Source organism: Silene latifolia, chromosome 10, assembly GCF_048544455.1.
Source record: "Silene latifolia isolate original U9 population chromosome 10, ASM4854445v1, whole genome shotgun sequence".
Taxonomy (NCBI): Eukaryota; Viridiplantae; Streptophyta; class Magnoliopsida; order Caryophyllales; family Caryophyllaceae; genus Silene; species Silene latifolia.
Window position 1 is genome coordinate 55,765,159 of NC_133535.1, and position 24,470 is coordinate 55,789,628.

The following is a 24,470-nucleotide window of genomic DNA, read 5'->3' on the forward strand; positions in this document are numbered from 1 at the left end:
TTTGGGTCCTTCAAGTGTTGTTTACTCGTTAAAGCGGGTTTCTAAACAATGGCAAAACTTTATTACAGATCCGGATTTCCAGCGCATTCAAATGAATATATCTCCCCCAATTTCAATTTCAGGGTACTTCTTCCAGGAAAGATATGAGTACAGTGAAGTTGATGTGGATAAACTATGTTACATTCCCCTTGCAGTCCAGAAAACAAAAATTTACCAAAATGTCCTCGACTTTTTGCCTGAGAAAGTCACCATTTTGGCATCAAGCAATGGTCTGATTTGCTGTAGGAGTTGCAACCCTTCTCCGGACCCATTTTTATACGTCTGTAATCCTGTCAATAAAGAATTTGTGAAGCTAAAATGGGATAATTTTCAAAGGCGAGATCAAATAGCCTTTTCTTTTGAGCCACATTCTACTTCCTCGATCAATGCCGCAAGAGATTACAAACTTGTGAAAGTTTTTGAGACTGTTGACTTGATTGAGGGAAAGGAAGAGTTGTTCTTTGGCTTTGGAATATATGATTGGGAAAAGAAAAAATGGGTTAAGTCAAAGGAACTATGTCAGTCTGAAGATTCATTATGCAGCAACAAAAGGGTTATTCTCAAGGGGATCTTGTACTGCCTTACTGATGGTTTTGAACTTCTTACATTCGACATAGATAACGAACTGTCATTCATGATCTCACTCCCACTTTCTCTTACTGATAACAATGGCCCTGAAATTTGTCTGGGTGAATCTGAGGGTGTGTTACATTGTGTAGTGGTGTCTACAGACGCGCTTCAGCTGTGGGCCCTAGTGGACCGTTTTACTTCCAAATGGGATCTTAAGGATTTCATATCGTTTGAGGCAATGGAGGAAAAAAACCCGGAATATCTGCGTAACTTGGTGGAGAGAGTAACCAAATTTACGTGGATGCATCTCTTGGCCTTTAAAGAAGGTAATTTGTTCTTGAGGGTGTCTAACTCGGCCTTTTCTCTCGAGATTCAATCAAGGAATATGCGATTACTTTGTAGCATCACGGACTTGGGACGTCAAGTCTTCATTGCTCCAACAGTAATTCCATATTCAATCAGCTTGGCACCTCTGGCTAATTACTAGATTGTCTTGGAACTCTTGCTTTTAGCTGTTATCTATCTTTCGTCCTATTGGTGACCACCTGGAGTTTCATAAGAGGAGATTCATACTTTTGCATACTGGAGCTACAGGCTGATTCATGCATCCGAATTACTGGATTACAAAAAATATATTAGGACTGTAGCTAAAATGTCTGAAGTGATCTATATGGATGTATGTGTTCCAACTCTTTTTTAAATTATCAAAGCTTTTGAAGAATGGATAGTTGCGAAACTCTACCGCATCAATAAATCTGTATTTGGTGTTAATCATAGTATAAAATTTCATGTAGTACCAGTTTGTAATTGTTTAGCCTCCATTCGTGACCTCGGCCTTGAATCCATGCCTCCTTGTGATACCTTGTTCTCTTAGTTGTCCAAAAACTGGGACGTGAGGGGTTATTTCCACACTATATTTTGGCTGCATCGACTTTCTTCCTCCGACACTAAACAAGTACACAAGACTTGAAAACTTGATTTTCTGTCCCAAAAAAACATCTTTATCTCAAGTTCTCAACACACCCATGTTCAACTCGTCTCTACATGTACCAATGTTCCGACAGTTAGAGAGAAGAGTGTTGGTAATAATGGCAGAGACTAATGGCAACCTTGGTTACTTGGTTACATTTAGTTAGTTGTCAGAACTCCAACACTGACATTACCAGACGACACAATACAGTGACACTTCACAATCCAAAATCGTGAATACTTCCCACAAAATAACAGTGTCCAATCCATTTCTCGTCCAGCATTTGCAGCCGAGGATTAAGATGGATGAGAATGATACGAAAATTGCGCCGAAGCGGTTTAACAGAATAACGAATAATAACGGAAAAGGGATATTTGCTTCGAAATCTGTCTTGAAATCGAAACAATGGGATATTTGCGCGATCTAGACCTACAGATCGAACAATGGTGAACTATAATCAAGAGCTATTGATTATAACTCGGGTTAATGCTTGAAAACGCGTCAAACAATAACAACAATAACTCTGACACCACTTATGATACGAAAAATTGCGCGGAAGCGGTTTAATAGAATAACGACAATAATGAAAAAGGGATATTTGACCGATCTAGACCTATAGATCGTTCAATGGTGATCAATTTCGCAAGACTTATTACTAGTTGATCGAGTTAATGTTTGAAAACGCGTCAAACAATAACTAGGGTTGGAACGAAACACGTCGATCCGAATAGCACAATTGCAATTCTGTTACTTTTCTTATTCAATATTCAATAATCTGACTAATACATTGTCAGCTATTCGGTCTTTATAGGACTCGAAAACAGCTGTTCTTCCGGTCACACAAACTATCTTTTAAAGATATTATTTCCTAAATAAGATAACATAAATTAAGGAAATAAATAACAACTAATTGCATAATAAAATAACACTAGATAATTGAGAACTCATTCTTGTAGCAAGAAGGGTGCACGAGCAACTTTATTTTGTATCAGAGAACACCAGACAAGTCCATCCAACAACATTAGTGTCACAAAAAAATGCATCTGATACAAACAGGGCAGGCCATTGCTTAGGACCTTCATTCATGTTCCATCATGAAAGGAAAATACGGAGTGATACACAAGACCATCGCCAACAAGGATTCACTAATAAAAATACACTTGAAGAACATTAAACATAAAACTACAAAGCTCTTAACAAAGGAAAAAAAATCATACTGTTAATACACACAAACAGGGCAAGGCTAGGTCGGCTTAGCCAGACGTGAAAGGTAAATAAAACACAAGGCCAACTCGAACCAGGAATGACACATCAAAATCACTAAGACGAAAACCTATCTCTATCATGAGGAGAAGAGTAGCCGATATTTGGCCCTTGAGGAATGATCCCATATGGGTTAAGATTGGGGTGACTTCCATAGTAGTGTTTCTTGATGTGAGCCATGTTTACGGTGCTGCTCATTCCGGGAACCTGGAATATGTCTTTTGTGTAGTTGAATAAGTTTGGATACTCGCGTACCAGTTTCTTGTTGCATTTGAAGTAAACTACATATACCTATCAGTGAAGAAGAGTCAGATAAGTACCAACTGATACACAGAACTTTTTGGCAACACATATGATTGAGATCGTTTTTAAGTTACAAATAAAACAGAGAATTTTCCGGCTGAATTGTGATAAAACTTGCAGCTAGAATTGCATCAAGCAAGCGTTAACTCCCAATAGTCTCTTCAACCCAAGCAATGTCGCCTTTGACGGTTTGACCTTATATTACTCAGAATATTCACTAGTTTTAACTTTTTAAGAAATGATAATAGAGAAATAATTGTTTCACTAAATAGATTTGAGATTGCGGTACAGTAAGATAAAAAGTTATAGAAGGTTTATTGATGGATGGCTAGTGTAATATGACAGTTGGTCATGGCAGGCAATGGGGAACAAACAATATGTGACAGATGGGATTTTGGGACAATGTATAATACAGAATACTTTAGAGCTGAATTAGAAGATGCGATTAGCACCAAATGTGAGTTTACCTCATCAAATCTTATCAGGGTCACAAACAACCGTACATCTGCTTCAGTCAATGAGCTACCACATATGTATCGTTGTCTACTGAGTATCTCTTCGCATTTGTCTAATGCATCATACAGTTTCTCAACAGCCTACGATGTAGAACATAAGACGAATCGTTAGATAGAAGTATACAAGAGCGACCTCTCCCTTAGTAAGCACCATGTTTTATCCTCATTAAGGTGTTTGTTATAAAGAGGACGAAACCAGTATAACAACTAGCTCACCTGAGTGCCATAGTTGTCTCATAACATGGGTTTGTTGGGGGTTTTGGGTACAAAACAATATAAAAGGAAAGAATGCTAAGCCCACGATATTTTGTTATGGGATTAACCACAACCCAATTTGTATTATTACTCAAATCATAACAATAATACAATCCTTCAACAGTTAACCAAGGGTGTGTGTGGATAGCAAAAGTGGAGGCAAAGGGAGGAGAGGGGGGAGGAGGGAATGGAAAGGGAGGGAAGGGAAGGGGAGGGGGAATGAGGTGTGGGTGTTTGATACAATTTCCCTCCAAATCTTTCCAATTTTGGAAAGATTTTGATTTGCCTTGGAAGGAGGGAAACTGGATCCCTCCAAATCGCTTCCCCTCCTTTTCCTTCCACCCTTATTTGCAATCCAATCTTGGAATTTTAAATCTCCTACTCTCCCTCCCTTTCCTTTCCCTCCAAATTCCTCAATCCAAAACACACCCTAAGAAGCTAAGATTTTCACTCTATGCTTAACTCGGGATATTAAGCATAATACATACTTACAACAATTACAATGACCTCTAATTATAAGGTCCTAACTTTACTAGCCACATAAAGAGTCTTAATATCTTACTAACACAACTCCTAATATTTACCCCTAGTAACGTAGATACTAAAGAAAAACATTAGTAATTTACCTAAAAACTAGTAGCCACTACAGACTCTAAAAGCTAGTCAAAACTGAGTTAACTTATGCTTTGTTTATTAATGTTGGGGTTAATGTTAATCTAACAGGTTTAAAACCCATCAGCTTCAAAATTGCGTAGTGGCTCACGTTACACAAAAGAAGCACTGTTAAGATGTCAATACTTAGGTATTTATGAAAAGACAACGGCAAATTACCTCATCATATGGCCCTTGCTGGGTGGCAAAACCGCATTTGTAAACACCATTATTTATCATGTCATACGTCCATTCATTCACCTCATCAATTTGGGTGTGCAAATGATGAGGATAAAGGTCCAGATTTGCATTCTCGCCTATGTCATTGAACTCAGAGTTTAACATGCAAATAATCTCTGAGCTTTCATTGTTCACAATTGTCTGAAGTTTTTTGTCCCACAGAACCTATAAATATGCAGTCAAATGAAAAGAATATATATAAAACGAAAATTATTACTGGAAAGTAACTTTAGTATCTGAAAAGTGTAATACGTACAGGCACTGTGTATTTTCCAGAGTAATTAGTGCTTGCTAATTCATATAGCGCTCTAATACTTTTTGCTCCATTCAATGAGTCAGTTTCAGCACCAGGTTCCTCCGTATCAGACACTGGAAAGACCCATCCCATATGTGAATCACCTTCCTTAGTCCTATCCCATTTTGAAATAACAGACTGCACAAAAATGATATAAATACATGAGATTTCAGTGATTAAGCTGGACATCTGCTTAGAACCACAAAAGTCAATAAACAAATTTCAAAATCCAGTGGCCCGATGGGGCAAAAGAACAGCTATACTGCTATACATCTGATCTGGATTATGATTTGAATAATGCAAAACTCTTAAATCTTTCATATAAGTAGGAGTGACTTGTATTTAATGACGTAATTTTCACAACGGTTCATCCGCAAACAGCATTTTCATAATCTGTTGTTGTTACTGTAGTGGGAGGGGGAGGGGGAATTAACTAGTGCCCAACCTGATGCTTGACTTTGTAACAGCTACAAGCGCGGTTGTCGCAAGGTGGGCCGAAAATGTATAAATATAGCCTCAAGTAAGAGATGTAGCACTAGACAATACCGTGGATGCAAAACTTACGGTGAAACTGATGGCTTTCTGGAGGCCTTTAATTTTCAGGACAGCAAGACATCTACATGCCCAAGGACAAGCATAAGATATGTAGAGGTGATATCTTCCAGATTCGGGCAGGAAAGGTGATCCAGGTTCTCTAGAAATGAAATTTCGGAAAGTTGAAGGAGATGGGTTGAAGGCACCCGATTTTGAGAGCTCAACAAGTGCAGTTGGTGCCATGGTACACTGAAAATAAATGCTAGAGTTAAGAAGTTGAGTTGACAAATGAGAATCAAACAGAAAGATTAAGCATGATATTAAACGCAACACCGCATTGCAACCAGGTTGTTGAGGTACTGAATGTTGTTGCAACCACATTTGAGGTATTGGCCGCATAGATGGAAGTATGGAATTGATGGGCTCTTACGACCAGATTAATGCACATAGGCATGCATAAAGTGAAGCCACTCAACTACTCTAATTATTCAACAATACTACACCATAATTGCTAGTACCTATGATTCTGTAATTATTGTGATCCATACAGAGCTTTAACTTATAGATATAAGAATTAAGTGATAGTCAGATACTAAAACAAATGGCGAAACAATGTTAGAGCATGTTTGGCCTTGCTTATAAATAAGAATTTTTGCTTTTTTAAAGGAGTTTTTTCAAAACTACTTATTCGCAAAATTGTTCGTGTTTGGCCAAAATTTTACAAAACTGTTTTTTACTAGTTTTACATGTTTGGCCTAATTAGTTTTTTTTTTTTATATATATATTGATTTACATTTCCTCCATATCATTTTTGTAGTGGTAATTCAAGTAAAAATTTATATTTTTTGAATTAAGATAAAGTTTTGTAATTATTCAACTACGTGTAACCTTTGACTTAGAATTTACCATCATACAAACAACAAATAATAAGAAAAATGTAAACCAAGTGCAGTAAAATTATTGCAAAACAAATATAATAACTTGTGGAAGATTATTAATAACATTTACTCCCTCCACATTTTAATGTTCTTCCCATTTCTCCATTATATGTGAGTAGTATTATAATGAAATGGGAAGAACATAGAAATGTGAAGGGAGTACATAACAAGTCATTGATATAATAAAAAATATAAAATGAATGAAACAATTTATTTGTGTAGGACTGTAGGAGTAGAATACAAGAGGGGGGTATTAATGAAAAGGCTTCTTTTATAAGAGGAAAAAAATTCTAATAAAGGGAGATATTTTATTATTTAATAGTGGCATCAAGGAATATTCACAAAGCTTTTGTAGAAATAGAAGCAGAAGTAGCAAATTGCTACTTCTGTTTTTAGGGGCTAGTTTTAGAAAAAAGGCTTTTAAAAAACTGTTTCTACATTACTAAAAATCAATGTTTGACCTCACTTCTGCTTTTGTAGTTGAAAAAACAGTTTTTAAATGTGGCCAAACACCATCTTAATATAATGTCATGATTGAGGGAATTTGAGAAAATTTCATTGCTGCAGGAGTACAAGACTATACGAGTAGAATAGGTCTAACTGAAGACCGTCTTTAAGTTAATACCTTCATCCATGGACTGGTTAAAATTGATTGTTAATTAACCAAGAAATTGTGATACGAGTAAGATGGCCAAAACTGTTATGATTACATTGCAAGAAAACATGAACCAGTAAAACATACTGAGTATGCAGGTGAGTAGCTGGTAAGCCAAATACTAGGTCGCTAAAATACTAGAATTAACTACCAAATTAACAATTTATAGCCTAAACTTTGACTCTACTAACCTTAATTTAAAACAATAGTAAAGTGGAAGTAAAGGATCGAACCCAAGAGAAGGGTTAAGACTAAAAACTTGAAATGTAAACTATTGACAATTAACTAGATCTCCACTTACTAAATAACAACCTAATGACAACTTAAACTTAACAAAAGGAAATAATCACAAACAATGGCTATTAACAAGGGTCAACAAGTAGAAGACATAGATGGAAAAGGGGATTGATTTTTGAGTAACAGACATGAAAATATGAGTAGAAATTGGAAATCTTCCTATTTAGACAATTCCACAAACAACTAGTGTGCAAGATTCAATATAAAGGGGAATACTTGATGTAATTCTCTCTTAGTAACCCAACAATGGTAAAGCTTGACTCTTTTTACTCTCTCTCACAATTATCTACCCACTACTATCACCTCAAGATATTGATACATGTAAATTAAACCATCTACACATACCCTTCAAGCTTAAACAACAAATCATTAAACCATGAAAAGAGACTAAGCATGAGCATTAAGAATTCACCAAAAGATGAAGCTAGGATCGATTCCTCAAGAGATTAAACCATACAAATGAGCAAAAGACAAGAGCTTTCCTATTTGTTGTAAGAATCCTTTAAACCAAATCAACTAACAACAAATTTGCTTCAACAATCCCAACTAAATTAAACCATTTCATTAGGATTTGCACTAGTCAAGTAAATAACATGCAAGGATGGCCAACCCAAACATTCAATTACTCAACAAAAGAAATTAAGCACAAAGAAAGAACTTTAGATAAATAAAGAGAGGATTAAGAGTCTTACAATTACCAAAGTAGGGTACTTTGATCAAATTACATCAAGTAAGGGAAGAACTAGCCTTCCATAGTCTTCATAAAACCCAAAATCAAAGAAAGATTACAACTTGAAAGCTAAATAAATTGTTCTTGCTTACTACAAATTTCTAGAGATTATTCAATGCTTAAGTCATTACTAGGTCTTCAAACATGAGGGGTATATATATGGGTGCACCCCCTTCTAGGTTAAACACCTCAAAGCAAGCCCAAAAACACGGGGTGTTGTCTTAAGCCCGTGTTTAAAAACACAAATGCGCAGCAACTCAAGAAGGCGCAGTCGCGCGGCTGCGCGCAGTCGCGCACTCTCACTCATGCAAGCAGTCGCGCACCATCTCGGGACTTCAGCTTCAAATTCTTCAACTTACTTCCTTCTTTTCTCCCAAGTCTCACCCCTACTTCTTCGAGCTGGCTTCTAGGCAACACGGGAGCTTCTTGTGCTAGTCTTAACCTTTGAAGAGTGTTCTATGCCTCTCGGGTTCCACGCATGATGATCAATCGTTCAACCGAAGCAAATTGCACAAGTTCAACCACATCAACCCCTATGCCAAGTGTTAGGAAAAGCATACTAAAAGACCCATATTAAAAGACACGAGGGTGATAAAATCACCCTCTTAGACCGACACAAAACCACGCCATCAAACTCCCCCACACTTAGACTTTTGCTAGTCCCGAGCAAAACCCGGAATAAGCAACCGCATAGTCTACAATAGGGTGTGGGAGGGAATGATCTCTCTTCCCTTTCCTCTTCCTTCTTATGTCTCCCTCAAAACACAACCACCGATGAAAAAGAAAAGACATGACTCAAAGTTTTTGCACACACTCTTCACTCACTCACCCTCCTTATTTCTCCCTCAAACAAGACACGACACACCACCAACTCCGACTCATCAATCAATTCCACCCTTCTTATATCACCAAGGTAGTAATGGTCACTCTTGCCTTATCCCAAGGCAATAGCAAAGTGACCTCTCGTCCTCCTATCAATCACAACTCACCACTACTTATGACACCCCCTTATCACTCCATATAGATGCAAGATCATGCTACTTGGTTGGCCAAACACCCTTAAGAATCAACAACTCAAGTAGCCAATCGGAAAATCCACCAATTTGAAACAAATGCTTGAGACACAAAAGAAAATTAAGTCCTAGAACTAGCCTCCTTCCTTTACCCTCCTTATCACTCCCTTCTTGTCCCTCCATCTTTTTGGTGTTACAATTTTTAATTTTTCAATTTTTTTTTTTTTTTTTTTTTTTTTTTTTTTTTTTTTGACAATCCTCATTTTGCCTAAGGTGCCCTTTCGGGTTTTCACCTTAGCTTTTTCCTTACCTCTCATTGGTGGCTCGCAACTCGATTCTTCATTTTGTCCGGAATGCCCTTTCGGGTTTTCATTCCGTCCTCGGCCACCTTTCCCAATCTTGCCTAGGTGCCCACCCTTGTGGGTTTTCACCTAGCCGGATTGTCATTTTCATTTTTTTTTTTTTTTTTTTTTTTTTTTTTTTTTTTTTTTTTAATTTAACATGCATTCAATGGAAAGAGATGTACATATATTACAATTTCAATCATCTTACTCCCCCACACTTAGATGCCACATTGTCCTCAATGTGGAGGAGTACACTCATCCTCTCAAGGTTGGTAGTTGGAGGGACCCGAGCCTTCCCCTTGCTCATTTGTCCCTTGATCTCTTCTTCTTCTTCCTCTTGCTTGCCTCACCCTCTGGGCCCTCGCATAGGCCGCCTCAACTTGAGGCTCGGTGATGGTTGGTTGGTAGGTGGGATCATTTGGATGGAGGGTCATGCCGAAGAGGCCCCGGATAAGCCCAAAAGAATCCTCATGAGCTTGAGCATCTTCATAAGAGTCTTCAACATATTGGTGGTGCCGCTCATTTTGCACCACGAATTGTTGAGAAGCTTGCTCTCTCCATTCATTTTGGGCCTTCCACATGGCTTGTTGCTCTTCCATGTACTTGGCTTGTTGTTGTTGCCAAGCATAAGCCTCATCTTGCCTCTTAGCCATGTCTTGGAGCGTCTTCATTTGGGCCTTTTCGGCCTCCGCACTCAACTTTTGATGTTCCATACTAGCAATCCTCCATTGATCCAAACTCTCAAGCCGTGGCGCTTGTTGTTGTTGCCACGCATAAGAGCTATCAACCCTTCCACTAATGGCCTCCAAAGTTCCCCGGGTCTCCGTGAAGTAATTAAACATTTGTTGTTGCCACGGGGCGATTGGTGGAGTAGAGCTCGTCCCCGCCTCAAACATTGGTGTGTCATGGATGGGCGGGTCACTCTCCATGTTCCGAATCTCCCTCTCTTCTTCACTATCAACATTGACAACCGGGGGTGGCTCGACCCTTCTCCGTTGCTCCCTCCTTTCCTCCGGTGTATCGGGTGGGCAAAAGAAATGAATGGCATTGGTGCCATGAGGAATCGGACCGTTCTTTGGGAGGACCATGTAGGGGATTTTCCCCTCTCCCAACCAATTACATCGAAAATTTTGCTTATCAAGGACTTGGATCATATGTGTCTCCTCAAGTCCATGAGTATTATAAAAATGATTTCCCCAAACGGGGAGTTGATCATCCGACGTTGAACCCACAAATTTCTCCACAAAAAGGGTGATGAGACCCCCACCATTGATATTACCTCTTCTCCTCTTCTTATGCTTTAAGCAAGAATCCACAAAAAGCCGAGCCCAATCCGGTACACCACTCCCTTCCGGGAGCATAGCCCAAATGCACTCTCTCACGGCATCACTCACCTTCGTTGGCTGCCCCATGGAGAAGAACCAACAAGCCAAACACCTAGTCAAAATGCGGATGGCGGGGTTGGTTATGGCGGAGAGTTTGTCATTGTGATCTTGGGCATCCTTTCCCGTGAGGTGACACCACACCTCATTAAGCTTGCCCTTGGGTGGGTTGACCGGGGAGGGCGGTCTTGTGATTCTCAAAATCTCTCTTACCTCGGCAAAAGAAATGGAATGCCAATCTTTATGTAGACGGAAATTCACTCTCTCATTCTCTCCCTCCCCCGTTTTGGAGATGGTGGACAAGAATTCATAGGTAAAAGAGCGGTAGGTGTCATCACAAAGGTCCATGTATTGCTCTAATCCTACCCGACTCAAGAGTTGAAAAGTGATTTCCTCTAATCCTAAGTCTTGAAGAGTGGCACGGTGGAGGAATTTGGTGATGGGGGTGGGGTTTTCTTTTTCAAGCTTGGCAAAGATTTTCTTTTGTTCCGCATTTAGACCCTCATTCCCATTAAACACCTTGGGGTTACTTCCCTCCCCTTGAGCTTTCCTCTTACCGAAAACCATGATTCTTAGCAAACAAGAGTACCAAAAGACCAACAAAAACACTCAAAACAGTTTTGCTCTCGTTGAGGCAATTCAACAAACACCTTCAAGGCACAAATTCAAGAAGGTGGGATATAAGTGATGTTTGTTGAATACCTCTCCCCTTTCTCAGAAAACAAGTTTGTCCCAGCAATTATAGACAACAATCAATCAAAAATATCCAACAATTTAATGTATAAACACTAAATCTCGGATTAAAGCAAAGTAAGTAAAGAAAAAGATTGGAAAAGTTGTTATACCTCCCCGAATCCACTTAAAATGCTAGTTGATTGAAGTATAATGCTAAAAACCCGTCCAAGAATGCTCCAATTACCCAGAAATCGCTTGAAACGAACTTGAATCCACAATTTGCAAGATTAGGGTTTGGGATGAAATTGGGGAAAATCAGAAATTTGATGGGGAAAGTGAGTATTTAGAGTTGTTGGGTTTGGTTTAGAGGTGATGGTGATGAAAGAAGAAGGTTGTTGAAGGTTTGATGGTAGATTTTGATGAAGGTGACGAAGTTTGAGGAGGAAAAGTTGGGGTTGAAGGATGAAAGTGTCGAAAGAAATGAAGGCAAGATGCGTTTTTGGGTTGTAAAAAGCTTCTTCAAAATCCCGTGGCTGCTTCCTGCGCAGGCTGCGCTTTCCACCTGCGCAGGCTGCGCCGAATTGCGCAGGCTGCGCAATATAGGCGCAGGCTGCGCCCAGTCTCGGTAAGTTGAGTGGAAAGCTCTCTATCAACTTTTTCTTTGTGGGGATTCTTGGCCTTCCTTCCGTGCTTTTCCTTCATTTGACTCGTATAGATGGTGTCCCGAGTCATTTCACCTCCCGATACGACTTGGGCACGCTTCCCAAGGAGCTTCATCCAACTACCTTCAAACACTTCAACAAACTTTCAAAAGAATCCATAATGCATGCTTGTAAAACGCGTTAAGAGTAAAGAAATTGACAAGAAAGCAATAAATTCTAAACTACAAAGAAGGAATATTTACAAAAGTTGCCGTTATTTAACGTCGATGGCTCGACTTAGTCATTCTCATGCTTAAGCTTGGTAAATTGGGTCCTCCAATGTGACTTGTTCAACAACTTGTGCTTCCATCCCTTCATGATACTCCTTGAGCCTTTGACCATTCACTTTGATTGTCTTTCCCGTGCTCGGGTTCTCAACTTCGACCGCTCCATGGGGATGGACCTTACTCACAATGAATGGTCCAACCCATCTTGATCTTAGCTTCCCGGAGAACAACTTTAACCGATTTTGGAACACGAGAACCTTGGTGCCTTCTTTGAAAACCCGTCTACTTATCATGCGATCGTGCCATATTCGAGCTTTTTCCTTGTATATGGCGGCATTGTCATAAGAGTCAAGACGGATTTCTTCAATTTCTTGAAGTTGAAGCTTCCGATGGAGGCCCGCATCGTCTATGTTTTGGTTGAAAGATTTGATGGCCCAATAGGCTTTATGCTCCACTTCCAAAGGAAGGTGACATGCCTTGCCATATATGAGTCGGTACGGGGACATACCAATCGGAGTTTTGTACGCGGTGCGGTATGCCCAAAGAGCGTCGTTTAGCCTTTGACTCCAATCCTTCCTATCGGGATTCACTGTTTTTTGTAGGATACTTTTGATCTCCCGATTGGATACCTCCGCTTGCCCATTTGTTTGTGGGTGGTAAGCGGTGGAGATTTTGTGTACGACCCCGTACTTCTTCAACAACCCTTCCATAATCCGATTACAAAAGTGAGTGCCCCGATCACTTATCAAAGCCCTTGGATAGCCAAACCTCGAGAAAATATGGCTTTGCATGAAACTTGAGACCGTTCTCGCATCATCATTCCTAGTAGGTATGGCCTCAACCCACTTTGAGACATAGTCTACCGCCAAAAGAATATAGAGATAGCCCTCCGATTTGGGGAATGGTCCCATGAAGTCTATCCCCCACACATCAAAGATCTCCAAGTAGAGCATGGGTTGTTGAGGCATTTCGTTCCTCCTTGATATGTTTCCAACCCGTTGGCACTTGTCACAAGTCTTTGTGAAGATGTGAGCATCTTTAAAGATGTTTGGCCAATAGAACCCGCTTTCAAGAATTTTCCGGGCCGTCCTTTGGGGTCCAAAGTGGCCTCCACAAGCATATTCATGGCAATGTCTAAGGATGGATGGTATCTCTACATCCGGCACACATCTTCGGATGACTTGGTCTTGACACATTTTCCATAGATAAGGATCATCCCATATGTAGAAGCGGGAATCGGCCTTGATCTTGTTCCTTTGACTTGATGATAAAGAAGTTGGAAACTTCTTAGTCACCATGTAGTTCACCAAGTTGGCATACCATGGCTCCGTCATCCTCAAACTATAGAGAGATTCATGAGGTAAACTCCCATCGACTACCCCCATTCGTTGCATTTGTTGATCATCAAGTTGTAGTCGGCTTAGGTGGTCGGCCACCACATTTGTCAACCCCTTTTTCTCTTATTATCTCTATGTCAAACTCACTAAGTAGGAGAACCCACCTCATTAGTCTTGGTTTGGTGTCCTTCTTGCTCACAAGTTGAGTGATGGATTTGTGATCGGTATAGACAATCACCTTGACTCCTAGTAAGTATGAGCGGAACTTCTCTAGAGCATATACCACCGCCAAGAATTCCTTCTCGGTGACGGTGTAGTTCCGTTGAGCATCATTCAAGAGAGATGAAGCATATTGGATCACATATGAAGCTTTGTCATCCTTTTGTCCCAATACGGCTCCAATGGCAAAATCACTTGCATCGGTCATGATCTCAAAAGGACGATCCCACTTGGGTGCTTGAATGATTGGGGCCGATATAAGTCTCTCCTTCAACAAGTCAAATGCTTCCCTACAATGATCATCAAACACGAAATCCACATCCTTGTGCAAAAGTTTGCACAAGGGGTTAGCTATTTTGGAGAAATCTTTTATAAACCTTCGATAAAAACCCGCGTGTCCCAAGAACGACCTCACGTCTCGAGTATTAGATGGATACGGTAAGGTTTTAATCACATCTACCTTTGCCGTATCCACCTCAATCCCTCTTTTCGACACTATGTGTCCTAACACGATTCCACTACTCACCATTAAGTGACACTTTTCAGAATTTAAAACAAGGTGAGTGTCTATGCATCGTGATAGGACCATAGCGAGGTGGTCTAGACACGAGTCAAATGAGTCCCCATGGATGGTGAAGTCATCCATGAAGACTTCCAAAATGCGCTCCACATAGTCCGAGAAAATGCTCATCATGCATCGTTGGAAAGTGCCGGGGCATTACACAAGCCAAAAGGCATGCGTCGGTAAGCATAAGTAAGTCGAATGGGCAAGTAAAAGTTGTTTTGGATTGATCCTCCGGGTGAATGGGGATTTGAAAATACCCGGAATATCCATCCAAAAAACAATAGTACTCTTTCCCACCTAACCTCTCTAGCATTTGATCTAGAAAGGGTAGGGGGAAATGGTCCTTCCAAGTGACTTGGTTGAGGCGGCGATAATCAATACACACCCTCCATCCCGTTTGCAAACGGGTGGGGATCAATGCCCCTTGAGTGTTTTTGATTACCGTCACCCCTCCCTTCTTTGGCACAACTTGAGTAGGACTTACCCATTGGGAGTCACTAATAGGGAAGATAATACCCATTTGGAGAAGTTTGATAATTTCTTCCTTGACGACTTCCATCATGGGTGGATTGAGCCTCCGTTGTGGTTGCCGGACGGGCTTTGCATCTTTTTCCAATCGAATTTTGTGCATGCAAGTGCTTGGACTTATTCCCTTTATATCCGCGATGCTCCATCCAAATGCTCCTTTATGCTTTTGCAAAACATCCACCAACCTCCTCTCTTGATCACCTTCAAGTCGATTTGAAATGATGAGCGGTAGAGTGTTGTTTTCCCCAAGAAACACGTACTTCAAGTGGTCGGGGAGTGGTTTTAGATCGGGGGTGGGTGGCTTAATGATTGAGGGAAGTGGTCTTTCAAGGGAAGCCTCTAGAGGAAGAAATTTAGCTTGATAATCATAAGAGGAAGAGGAAAAACATTCTTTGGTGGAGCTGGGAACTGCGCAGGCTGCGCTGGCGAGCTGCGCAGGCTGCGCCATACTGCGCAGGCTGCGCTGAGATGCGCAGGCTGCGCCCTGTTTCGGGATGTCCTCCTTAATTTCTCTCATTTCTTCCTCCACCCTAGATTTTTCTAAGGGCTCTTCCTTTTCCAAAGCTTCTACACTTTCCTGCACATCATGAGACAACAAAAACCGCAACCCTTCCTTCTCGACATTGTTAGTGAGGGCCACCTCAAGTGGATCCCTATGACACAACATATAAATTTGAGAGGTAATTGGTTCAATGATGTCTAAGAAATAACATGAATGTGAATCGCTAGGTTGTTTCATAGCATCATAGATGTTGTACGTGAGTTTCTTTCCATCAAATTCCATAGTGAGGTTCCCATTAGACACATCAATCTTGGTTTTAGAGGTCTTCATAAAAGGCCTCCCCAAAAGGATTGGAGTGGCCCTCGAGTCGGCTTCCATGTCAAGAACATAGAAGTCGGCCGGGAAGGTTAAATGATCTACCTCTACCAACACATCCTCCACCATCCCCTTTGGGTATATGTTTGAGCGATCCGCAAGTTGGATCACTACATCGGTTTTGTTCAATGGTGGAAGTCCCAAAGTCTCATAGAGGGCATATGGCATAACATTGATTGATGCACCAAGGTCTAACATAGCATGAGTGAAACTTTTGTCCCCAATAGAGCATGGTATGGTGAACATTCCCGGGTCGCCACACTTTTTGGGAAGTGATTTTTTAAAAATTGCGGAGACATGTTCACTTACCCGTACTCTTTGGGTTCCCTTCTTTGGGCTTCTCCTAGGTGTGCAAAGTTCCTTGAGAAACTTTGCATACCTCGGTACACCTTTCAAAAGAGTTAACAAAGGAATGTTTACTTCACACTTCCTAAAAGTTTCATAAAGATCTTCATCTCTTGTGACTCTCTTAGAATGTGTGAGAGCATTAGGAAAAGGTACCTCTACAACATATTCTCTCTCGATCTCCTCAATTTGATCCTTGGTTTTGTTGCTTTCACTCTTTTCTTTGTCATTCCCCAAGGGACTCTTCTCCTCTTCCCCACTAGCTTTAGAGGGTGTCTCTTTCTCTTTCTCAACCACTAGCTCTTCTTCAATTTGTTCCTCAATGTCAATGACCCTCTCATGTGACTTGGCCTTCCTCTTCTTCTTCTGGGAGAGATTCTGGGTTCTCCCCTTTCTCAAAGTCATGGAGCTTGCATTTTCCTTTGGTGGGAATGTTGTGGATGGAATTGAGTTAGAGTTCCTTTGATTGTTCTTGGCCATTTCTTGTGCAAGTTGGCCAAGTTGAATCTCAAGGTTCTTCACCCTAGCATCACTTGAAATTTTATCCGCATCCATTTTGTCAAACCTCTTGGTATTTTCGGCTTGCCCTTTCATGATCATCTTAAACATCTCATTTGTGGACAAATCTTCATTTCCTTGGGAGGAAGATCCCCCTCCTTGTTGGAAGTTCTTGTGGTTACCTTGGAAATTCCCTTGGTGCCCTTGGTTTCCAAATTGGAAGGATCCTCCCTTGGCTTGTTGATGATTGTTGTTTCTTTGGTAATTGGAGTTTTGTCCTTGTGAGTTGGAGTTCTTCAAGTGGTTGAATTGACCATTTTGGAAGCTCTTGGAGGTATCTCCTCCCCAACTAAGGTTTGGATTGTCCCTTGACCCAATGTTGTAAGTATTGCCACTCGGGTCATACTTATAATACCCTCCCCCATTGGGGTTCCTAGAGTTGTATTGACCGTGCATCATGGCACTCACATTCTCCTTGCTTATTCCTTGCTCTTCCATGATGGGACAAGTTTCCATTGGGTGTGGCCCTTGACAAAAATTGCACTCCATATTAGACCCTTGTGCTCCTCCTTGATTGTTCCCCACTAGTTGAGCAACCATTTTTGTGAGATCATCCACGGTTTTCTCAAGCTTGTGGGAGGAAGGAGAAGGTGTCTCAATGGAGTTAATATTCTTTGACACTCGGCTTCTTCCATAATTCCTTGTGCTAGCGGCCAACTTTTCTATGATCTCATTTGCCTCCGCCACGGAATAGTTGTCAACTCCACCACCCGTAGCGGAATTAACCATGATTTGGTATTGTACGGTAAGACCATCACAAAAGTTGACCAAAAGGTCATCACCACTAAGGCCATGGTAAGGACATTGAGCAACTAGCTTCTTGAATCTCTCCCAATACTCATATAAGCTCTCACTTGCATCTTGCTCCGGAGAAGTGATGGCTTTCTTTGCATGGTTATGTCTTGAGTCGGGGTAGTATTTCTCAAGAAAAGCCGCCTTCATGTCCTTCCAAGTACGGATTGTACCCGGTTGAAGGTAAAACAACCAATCTTTTGCCGCATCTTGAAGTGAAAATGGGAAAGCTCTCAACTTAAATTGATCTTCCGTGACACCATTTGGAATTGCACCCTCACACATCATATGGAATTCGGAAAGATGGCGATTTGGGTCATCCCCCGCATGTCCATGAAACTTTGGGAGGTTGTGAATGAAATAGCCCTTCAACTCAAAGTTGGCATTAGCCCCCATGGGTGGGTAGGCAATGCAAAGAGGTTGAGTGTCATAATTTCTTGCCCGGAGCTCCCTAATAGTTCTAGTATCATTCGCCATTTGTGGGTATTCCACTTCAATTGGTTCTACTTCTATTGGTTCTTCTTCAATAGGGACTTCTAAGGGTGGTTCTTCCACTATAGGCTCTCTTTGGGGCCTTCGGTACCAAGGGTTAGTGAATAGCCAAGAATAGGCCCCAAAAGCGTCTTCTTCCACGGGAGTTGAGTCACCGTGTTGTGGGGAACCAAACATATACCTTCGCACTAAGCAAACAAATTAGAACTTCCTATTACTACTAACAACAAGAGGAGTAATAAAACAACTAAACATAAATTCACAAACTCAAGTTCTAGCAATGTTGCCCCTTCCCCGGCAACGGCGCCAAAATTTGGTAAGCCAAATACTAGGTCGCTAAAATACTAGAATTAACTACCAAATTAACAATTTATAGCCTAAACTTTGACTCTACTAACCTTAATTTAAAACAATAGTAAAGTGGAAGTAAAGGATCGAACCCAAGAGAAGGGTTAAGACTAAAAACTTGAAATGTAAACTATTGACAATTAACTAGATCTCCACTTACTAAATAACAACCTAATGACAACTTAAACTTAACAAAAGGAAATAATCACAAACAATGGCTATTAACAAGGGTCAACAAGTAGAAGACATAGATGGAAAAGGGGATTGATTTTTGAGTAACAGACATGAAAATATGAGTAGAAATTGGAAATCTTCCTATTTAGACAATTCCACAAACAACTAGTGTGCAAGATTCAATATAAAGGGGAATACTTGATGTAATTCTCTCTTAGTAACCCAACAATGGTAAAGCTTGACTCTTTTTACTCTCTCTCACAATTATCTACCCACTACTATCACCTCAAGATATTGATACATGTAAATTAAACCATCTACACATACCCTTCAAGCTTAAACAACAAATCATTAAACCATGAAAAGAGACTAAGCATGAGCATTAAGAATTCACCAAAAGATGAAGCTAGGATCGATTCCTCAAGAGATTAAACCATACAAATGAGCAAAAGACAAGAGCTTTCCTATTTGTTGTAAGAATCCTTTAAACCAAATCAACTAACAACAAATTTGCTTCAACAATCCCAACTAAATTAAACCATTTCATTAGGATTTGCACTAGTCAAGTAAATAACATGCAAGGATGGCCAACCCAAACATTCAATTACTCAACAAAAGAAATTAAGCACAAAGAAAGAACTTTAGATAAATAAAGAGAGGATTAAGAGTCTTACAATTACCAAAGTAGGGTACTTTGATCAAATTACATCAAGTAAGGGAAGAACTAGCCTTCCATAGTCTTCATAAAACCCAAAATCAAAGAAAGATTACAACTTGAAAGCTAAATAAATTGTTCTTGCTTACTACAAATTTCTAGAGATTATTCAATGCTTAAGTCATTACTAGGTCTTCAAACATGAGGGGTATATATATGGGTGCACCCCCTTCTAGGTTAAACACCTCAAAGCAAGCCCAAAAACACGGGGTGTTGTCTTAAGCCCGTGTTTAAAAACACAAATGCGCAGTAACTCAAGAAGGCGCAGTGCGCAGCTGCGCGCAGTCGCGCACTCTCATGCGCAGCAGTCGCGCACCATCTCGGGACTTCAGCTTCAAATTCTTCAACTTACTTCCTTCTTTTCTCCCAAGTCTCACCCCTACTTCTTCGAGCTGGCTTCTAGGCAACACGGGAGCTTCTTGTGCTAGTCTTAACCTTTGAAGAGTGTTCTATGCCTCTCGGGTTCCACGCATGATGATCAATCGTTCAACCGAAGCAAATTGCACAAGTTTGATGGCGTGGTTTTGTGTCGGTCTAAGAGGGTGATTTTATCACCCTCGTGTCTTTTTGAGAAACTTTGCATACCTCGGTACACCTTTCAAAAGAGTTAACAAAGGAATGTTTACTTCACACTTCCTAAAAGTTTCATAAAGATCTTCATCTCTTGTGACTCTCTTAGAATGTGTGAGAGCATTAGGAAAAGGTACCTCTACAACATATTCTCTCTCGATCTCCTCAATTTGATCCTTGGTTTTGTTGCTTTCACTCTTTTCTTTGTCATTCCCCAAGGGACTCTTCTCCTCTTCCCCACTAGCTTTAGAGGGTGTCTCTTTCTCTTTCTCAACCACTAGCTCTTCTTCAATTTGTTCCTCAATGTCAATGACCCTCTCATGTGACTTGGCCTTCCTCTTCTTCTTCGGGGGAGATTCTAGGGTTCTCCCCTTTCTCAAAGTCATGGAGCTTGCATTTTCCTTTGGTGGGAATGTTGTGGATGGAATTGAGTTAGAGTTCCTTTGATTGTTCTTGGCCATTTCTTGTGCAAGTTGGCCAAGTTGAATCTCAAGGTTCTTCACCCTAGCATCACTTGAAATTTTATCCGCATCCATTTTGTCAAACCTCTTGGTATTTTCGGCTTGCCCTTTCATGATCATCTTAAACATCTCATTTGTGGACAAATCTTCATTTCCTTGGGAGGAAGATCCCCCTCCTTGTTGGAAGTTCTTGTGGTTACCTTGGAAATTCCCTTGGTGCCCTTGGTTTCCAAATTGGAAGGATCCTCCCTTGGCTTGTTGATGATTGTTGTTTCTTTGGTAATTGGAGTTTTGTCCTTGTGAGTTGGAGTTCTTCAAGTGGTTGAATTGACCATTTTGGAAGCTCTTGGAGGTATCTCCTCCCCAACTAAGGTTTGGATTGTCCCTTGACCCAATGTTGTAAGTATTGCCACTCGGGTCATACTTATAATACCCTCCCCCATTGGGGTTCCTAGAGTTGTATTGACCGTGCATCATGGCACTCACATTCTCCTTGCTTATTCCTTGCTCTTCCATGATGGGACAAGTTTCCATTGGGTGTGGCCCTTGACAAAAATTGCACTCCATATTAGACCCTTGTGCTCCTCCTTGATTGTTCCCCACTAGTTGAGCAACCATTTTTGTGAGATCATCCACGGTTTTCTCAAGCTTGTGGGAGGAAGGAGAAGGTGTCTCAATGGAGTTAATATTCTTTGACACTCGGCTTCTTCCATAATTCCTTGTGCTAGCGGCCAACTTTTCTATGATCTCATTTGCCTCCGCCACGGAATAATTGTCAACTCCACCACCCGTAGCGGAATTAACCATGATTTGGTATTGTACGGTAAGACCATCACAAAAGTTGACCAAAAGGTCATCACCACTAAGGCCATGGTAAGGACATTGAGCAACTAGCTTCTTGAATCTCTCCCAATACTCATATAAGCTCTCACTTGCATCTTGCTCCGGAGAAGTGATGGCTTTCTTTGCATGGTTATGTCTTGAGTCGGGGTAGTATTTCTCAAGAAAAGCCGCCTTCATGTCCTTCCAAGTACGGATTGTACCCGGTTGAAGGTAAAACAACCAATCTTTTGCCGCATCTTGAAGTGAAAATGGGAAAGCTCTCAACTTAAATTGATCTTCCGTGACACCATTTGGAATTGCACCCTCACACATCATATGGAATTCGGAAAGATGGCGATTTGGGTCATCCCCCGCATGTCCATGAAACTTTGGGAGGTTGTGAATGAAATAGCCCTTCAACTCAAAGTTGGCATTAGCCCCCATGGGTGGGTAGGCAATGCAAAGAGGTTGAGTGTCATAATTTCTTGCCCGGAGCTCCCTAATAGTTCTAGTATCATTCGCCATTTGTGGGTATTCCACTTCAATTGGTTCTACTTCTATTGGTTCTTCTTCAATAGGGACTTCTAAGGGTGGTTCTTCCACTATAGGCTCTCTTTGGGGCCTTCGGTACCAAGGGTTAGTGAATAGCCAAGAATAGGCCCCAAAAGCGTCTTCTTCCACGGGAGTTGAGTCACCGTGTTGTGGGGAACCAAACATATACCTTCGCACTAAGCAAACAAATTAGAACTTCCTATTACTACTAACAACAAGAGGAGTAATAAAACAACTAAACATAAATTCACAAACTCAAGTTCTAGCAATGTTGCCCCTTCCCCGGCAACGGCGCCAAAATTTGGTAAGCCAAATACTAGGTCGCTAAAATACTAGAATTAACTACCAAATTAACAATTTATAGCCTAAACTTTGACTCTACTAACCTTAATTTAAAACAATAGTAAAGTGGAAGTAAAGGATCGAACCCAAGAGAAGGGTTAAGACTAAAAACTTGAAATGTAAACTATTGACAATTAACTAGATCTCCACTTACTAAATAACAACCTAATGACAACTTAAACTTAACAAAAGGAAATAATCACAAACAATGGCTATTAACAAGGGTCAACAAGTAGAAGACATAGATGGAAAAGGGGATTGATTTTTGAGTAACAGACATGAAAATATGAGTAGAAATTGGAAATCTTCCTATTTAGACAATTCCACAAACAACTAGTGTGCAAGATTCAATATAAAGGGGAATACTTGATGTAATTCTCTCTTAGTAACCCAACAATGGTAAAGCTTGACTCTTTTTACTCTCTCTCACAATTATCTACCCACTACTATCACCTCAAGATATTGATACATGTAAATTAAACCATCTACACATACCCTTCAAGCTTAAACAACAAATCATTAAACCATGAAAAGAGACTAAGCATGAGCATTAAGAATTCACCAAAAGATGAAGCTAGGATCGATTCCTCAAGAGATTAAACCATACAAATGAGCAAAAGACAAGAGCTTTCCTATTTGTTGTAAGAATCCTTTAAACCAAATCAACTAACAACAAATTTGCTTCAACAATCCCAACTAAATTAAACCATTTCATTAGGATTTGCACTAGTCAAGTAAATAACATGCAAGGATGGCCAACCCAAACATTCAATTACTCAACAAAAGAAATTAAGCACAAAGAAAGAACTTTAGATAAATAAAGAGAGGATTAAGAGTCTTACAATTACCAAAGTAGGGTACTTTGATCAAATTACATCAAGTAAGGGAAGAACTAGCCTTCCATAGTCTTCATAAAACCCAAAATCAAAGAAAGATTACAACTTGAAAGCTAAATAAATTGTTCTTGCTTACTACAAATTTCTAGAGATTATTCAATGCTTAAGTCATTACTAGGTCTTCAAACATGAGGGGTATATATATGGGTGCACCCCCTTCTAGGTTAAACACCTCAAAGCAAGCCCAAAAACACGGGGTGTTGTCTTAAGCCCGTGTTTAAAAACACAAATGCGCAGGCAACTCTGAAGAAGGCGCAGGCTGCGCAGCCTGCGCAGGCTGCGCACTCTCATCACAAGAGTCCGCGCACCATCTCGGGACTTCAGCTTCAAATTCTTCAACTTACTTCCTTCTTTTCTCCCAAGTCTCACCCCTACTTCTTCGAGCTGGCTTCTAGGCAACACGGGAGCTTCTTGTGCTAGTCTTAACCTTTGAAGAGTGTTCTATGCCTCTCGGGTTCCACGCATGATGATCAATCGTTCAACCGAAGCAAATTGCACAAGTTCAACCACATCAACCCCTATGCCAAGTGTTAGGAAAAGCATACTAAAAGACCCATATTAAAAGACACGAGGGTGATAAAATCACCCTCTTAGACCGACACAAAACCACGCCATCAGTAGCCAACTCATAGCCTAAAATTACAAGATGAGCAGCAAACACGTACGAGTACTAGTATTCAGAATTCAAATAGAAAGAGATCGAAATGCAAAATTGAAATAGCGCAATCTATCAATCGTTCTCATAAAATAGTGGAGAATAAAAAGAGTTTGTAACTTACCCAATCAAATTACCTGCTAGTAAATAGCAGCAGATTATAAAAAGCGTCAGGCAAATGGGGTTTACTGCCTTGATTATCAAATGGTGTCACCAAAGGTGAGAAATATATAAGCGACATGTGGCCTACCAACAAGGACTATTTTTGCATCTCATTAATTTCAGCCTATTGGGATGTTTGGTAAATACTCCCCCTATTTCGAATAAGTCTCCTATTTGGACAATGACACGAAAATTAAGAAATATAGTTAAAATAATAAAAATTATTGTATAGGGGTAATAATATATGAGTTAAATAATGAAAAGTATTGAATATAATGGGTTATGGGTGGTTGGGGTGGTAAATAAAGAAAAGAGTTAAGGGTAGAAAAGTAAAAAACTATGTCCAAATATGGCAAATGGGACAGTTATGTGAATTGACGGAAATGGCAAATGGGACAGTTATTTAGAATAGGAGGGAGTAGTAGATTGATAAAATTTCAGCATATTTAAGACTTTTAGCATG

The 24,470-nt window shown here is 40.3% G+C and overlaps 1 protein-coding gene across 3 annotated transcripts; it reads right to left on the reverse strand.

Moving 5' to 3' along the window:
* Positions 1-2,604: 2,604 nt before the first annotated feature.
* On the reverse strand, positions 2,605-24,099 carry LOC141605640 (uncharacterized). 3 transcript variants are annotated; one of them, XM_074424503.1, is made up of 6 exons: positions 23,970-24,099; positions 5,666-5,884; positions 5,063-5,239; positions 4,747-4,971; positions 3,613-3,741; positions 2,605-3,133 (listed from the first exon to the last, which is right to left on the reverse strand). In XM_074424503.1, the coding sequence occupies exons 2-6, from the start codon at positions 5,876-5,878 to the stop codon at positions 2,900-2,902; spliced, it is 978 nt and encodes a 325-aa protein (XP_074280604.1). In that variant the 5' UTR covers positions 5,879-5,884; positions 23,970-24,099; the 3' UTR covers positions 2,605-2,899. The 3 variants fall into 3 exon arrangements, with proteins under 3 accessions (XP_074280604.1, XP_074280605.1, XP_074280603.1); XM_074424504.1 differs by having other exon boundaries at positions 23,983-24,064; XM_074424502.1 differs by lacking the exon at positions 23,970-24,099 and adding an exon at positions 5,969-6,076.
* Positions 24,100-24,470: the final 371 nt, after the last annotated feature.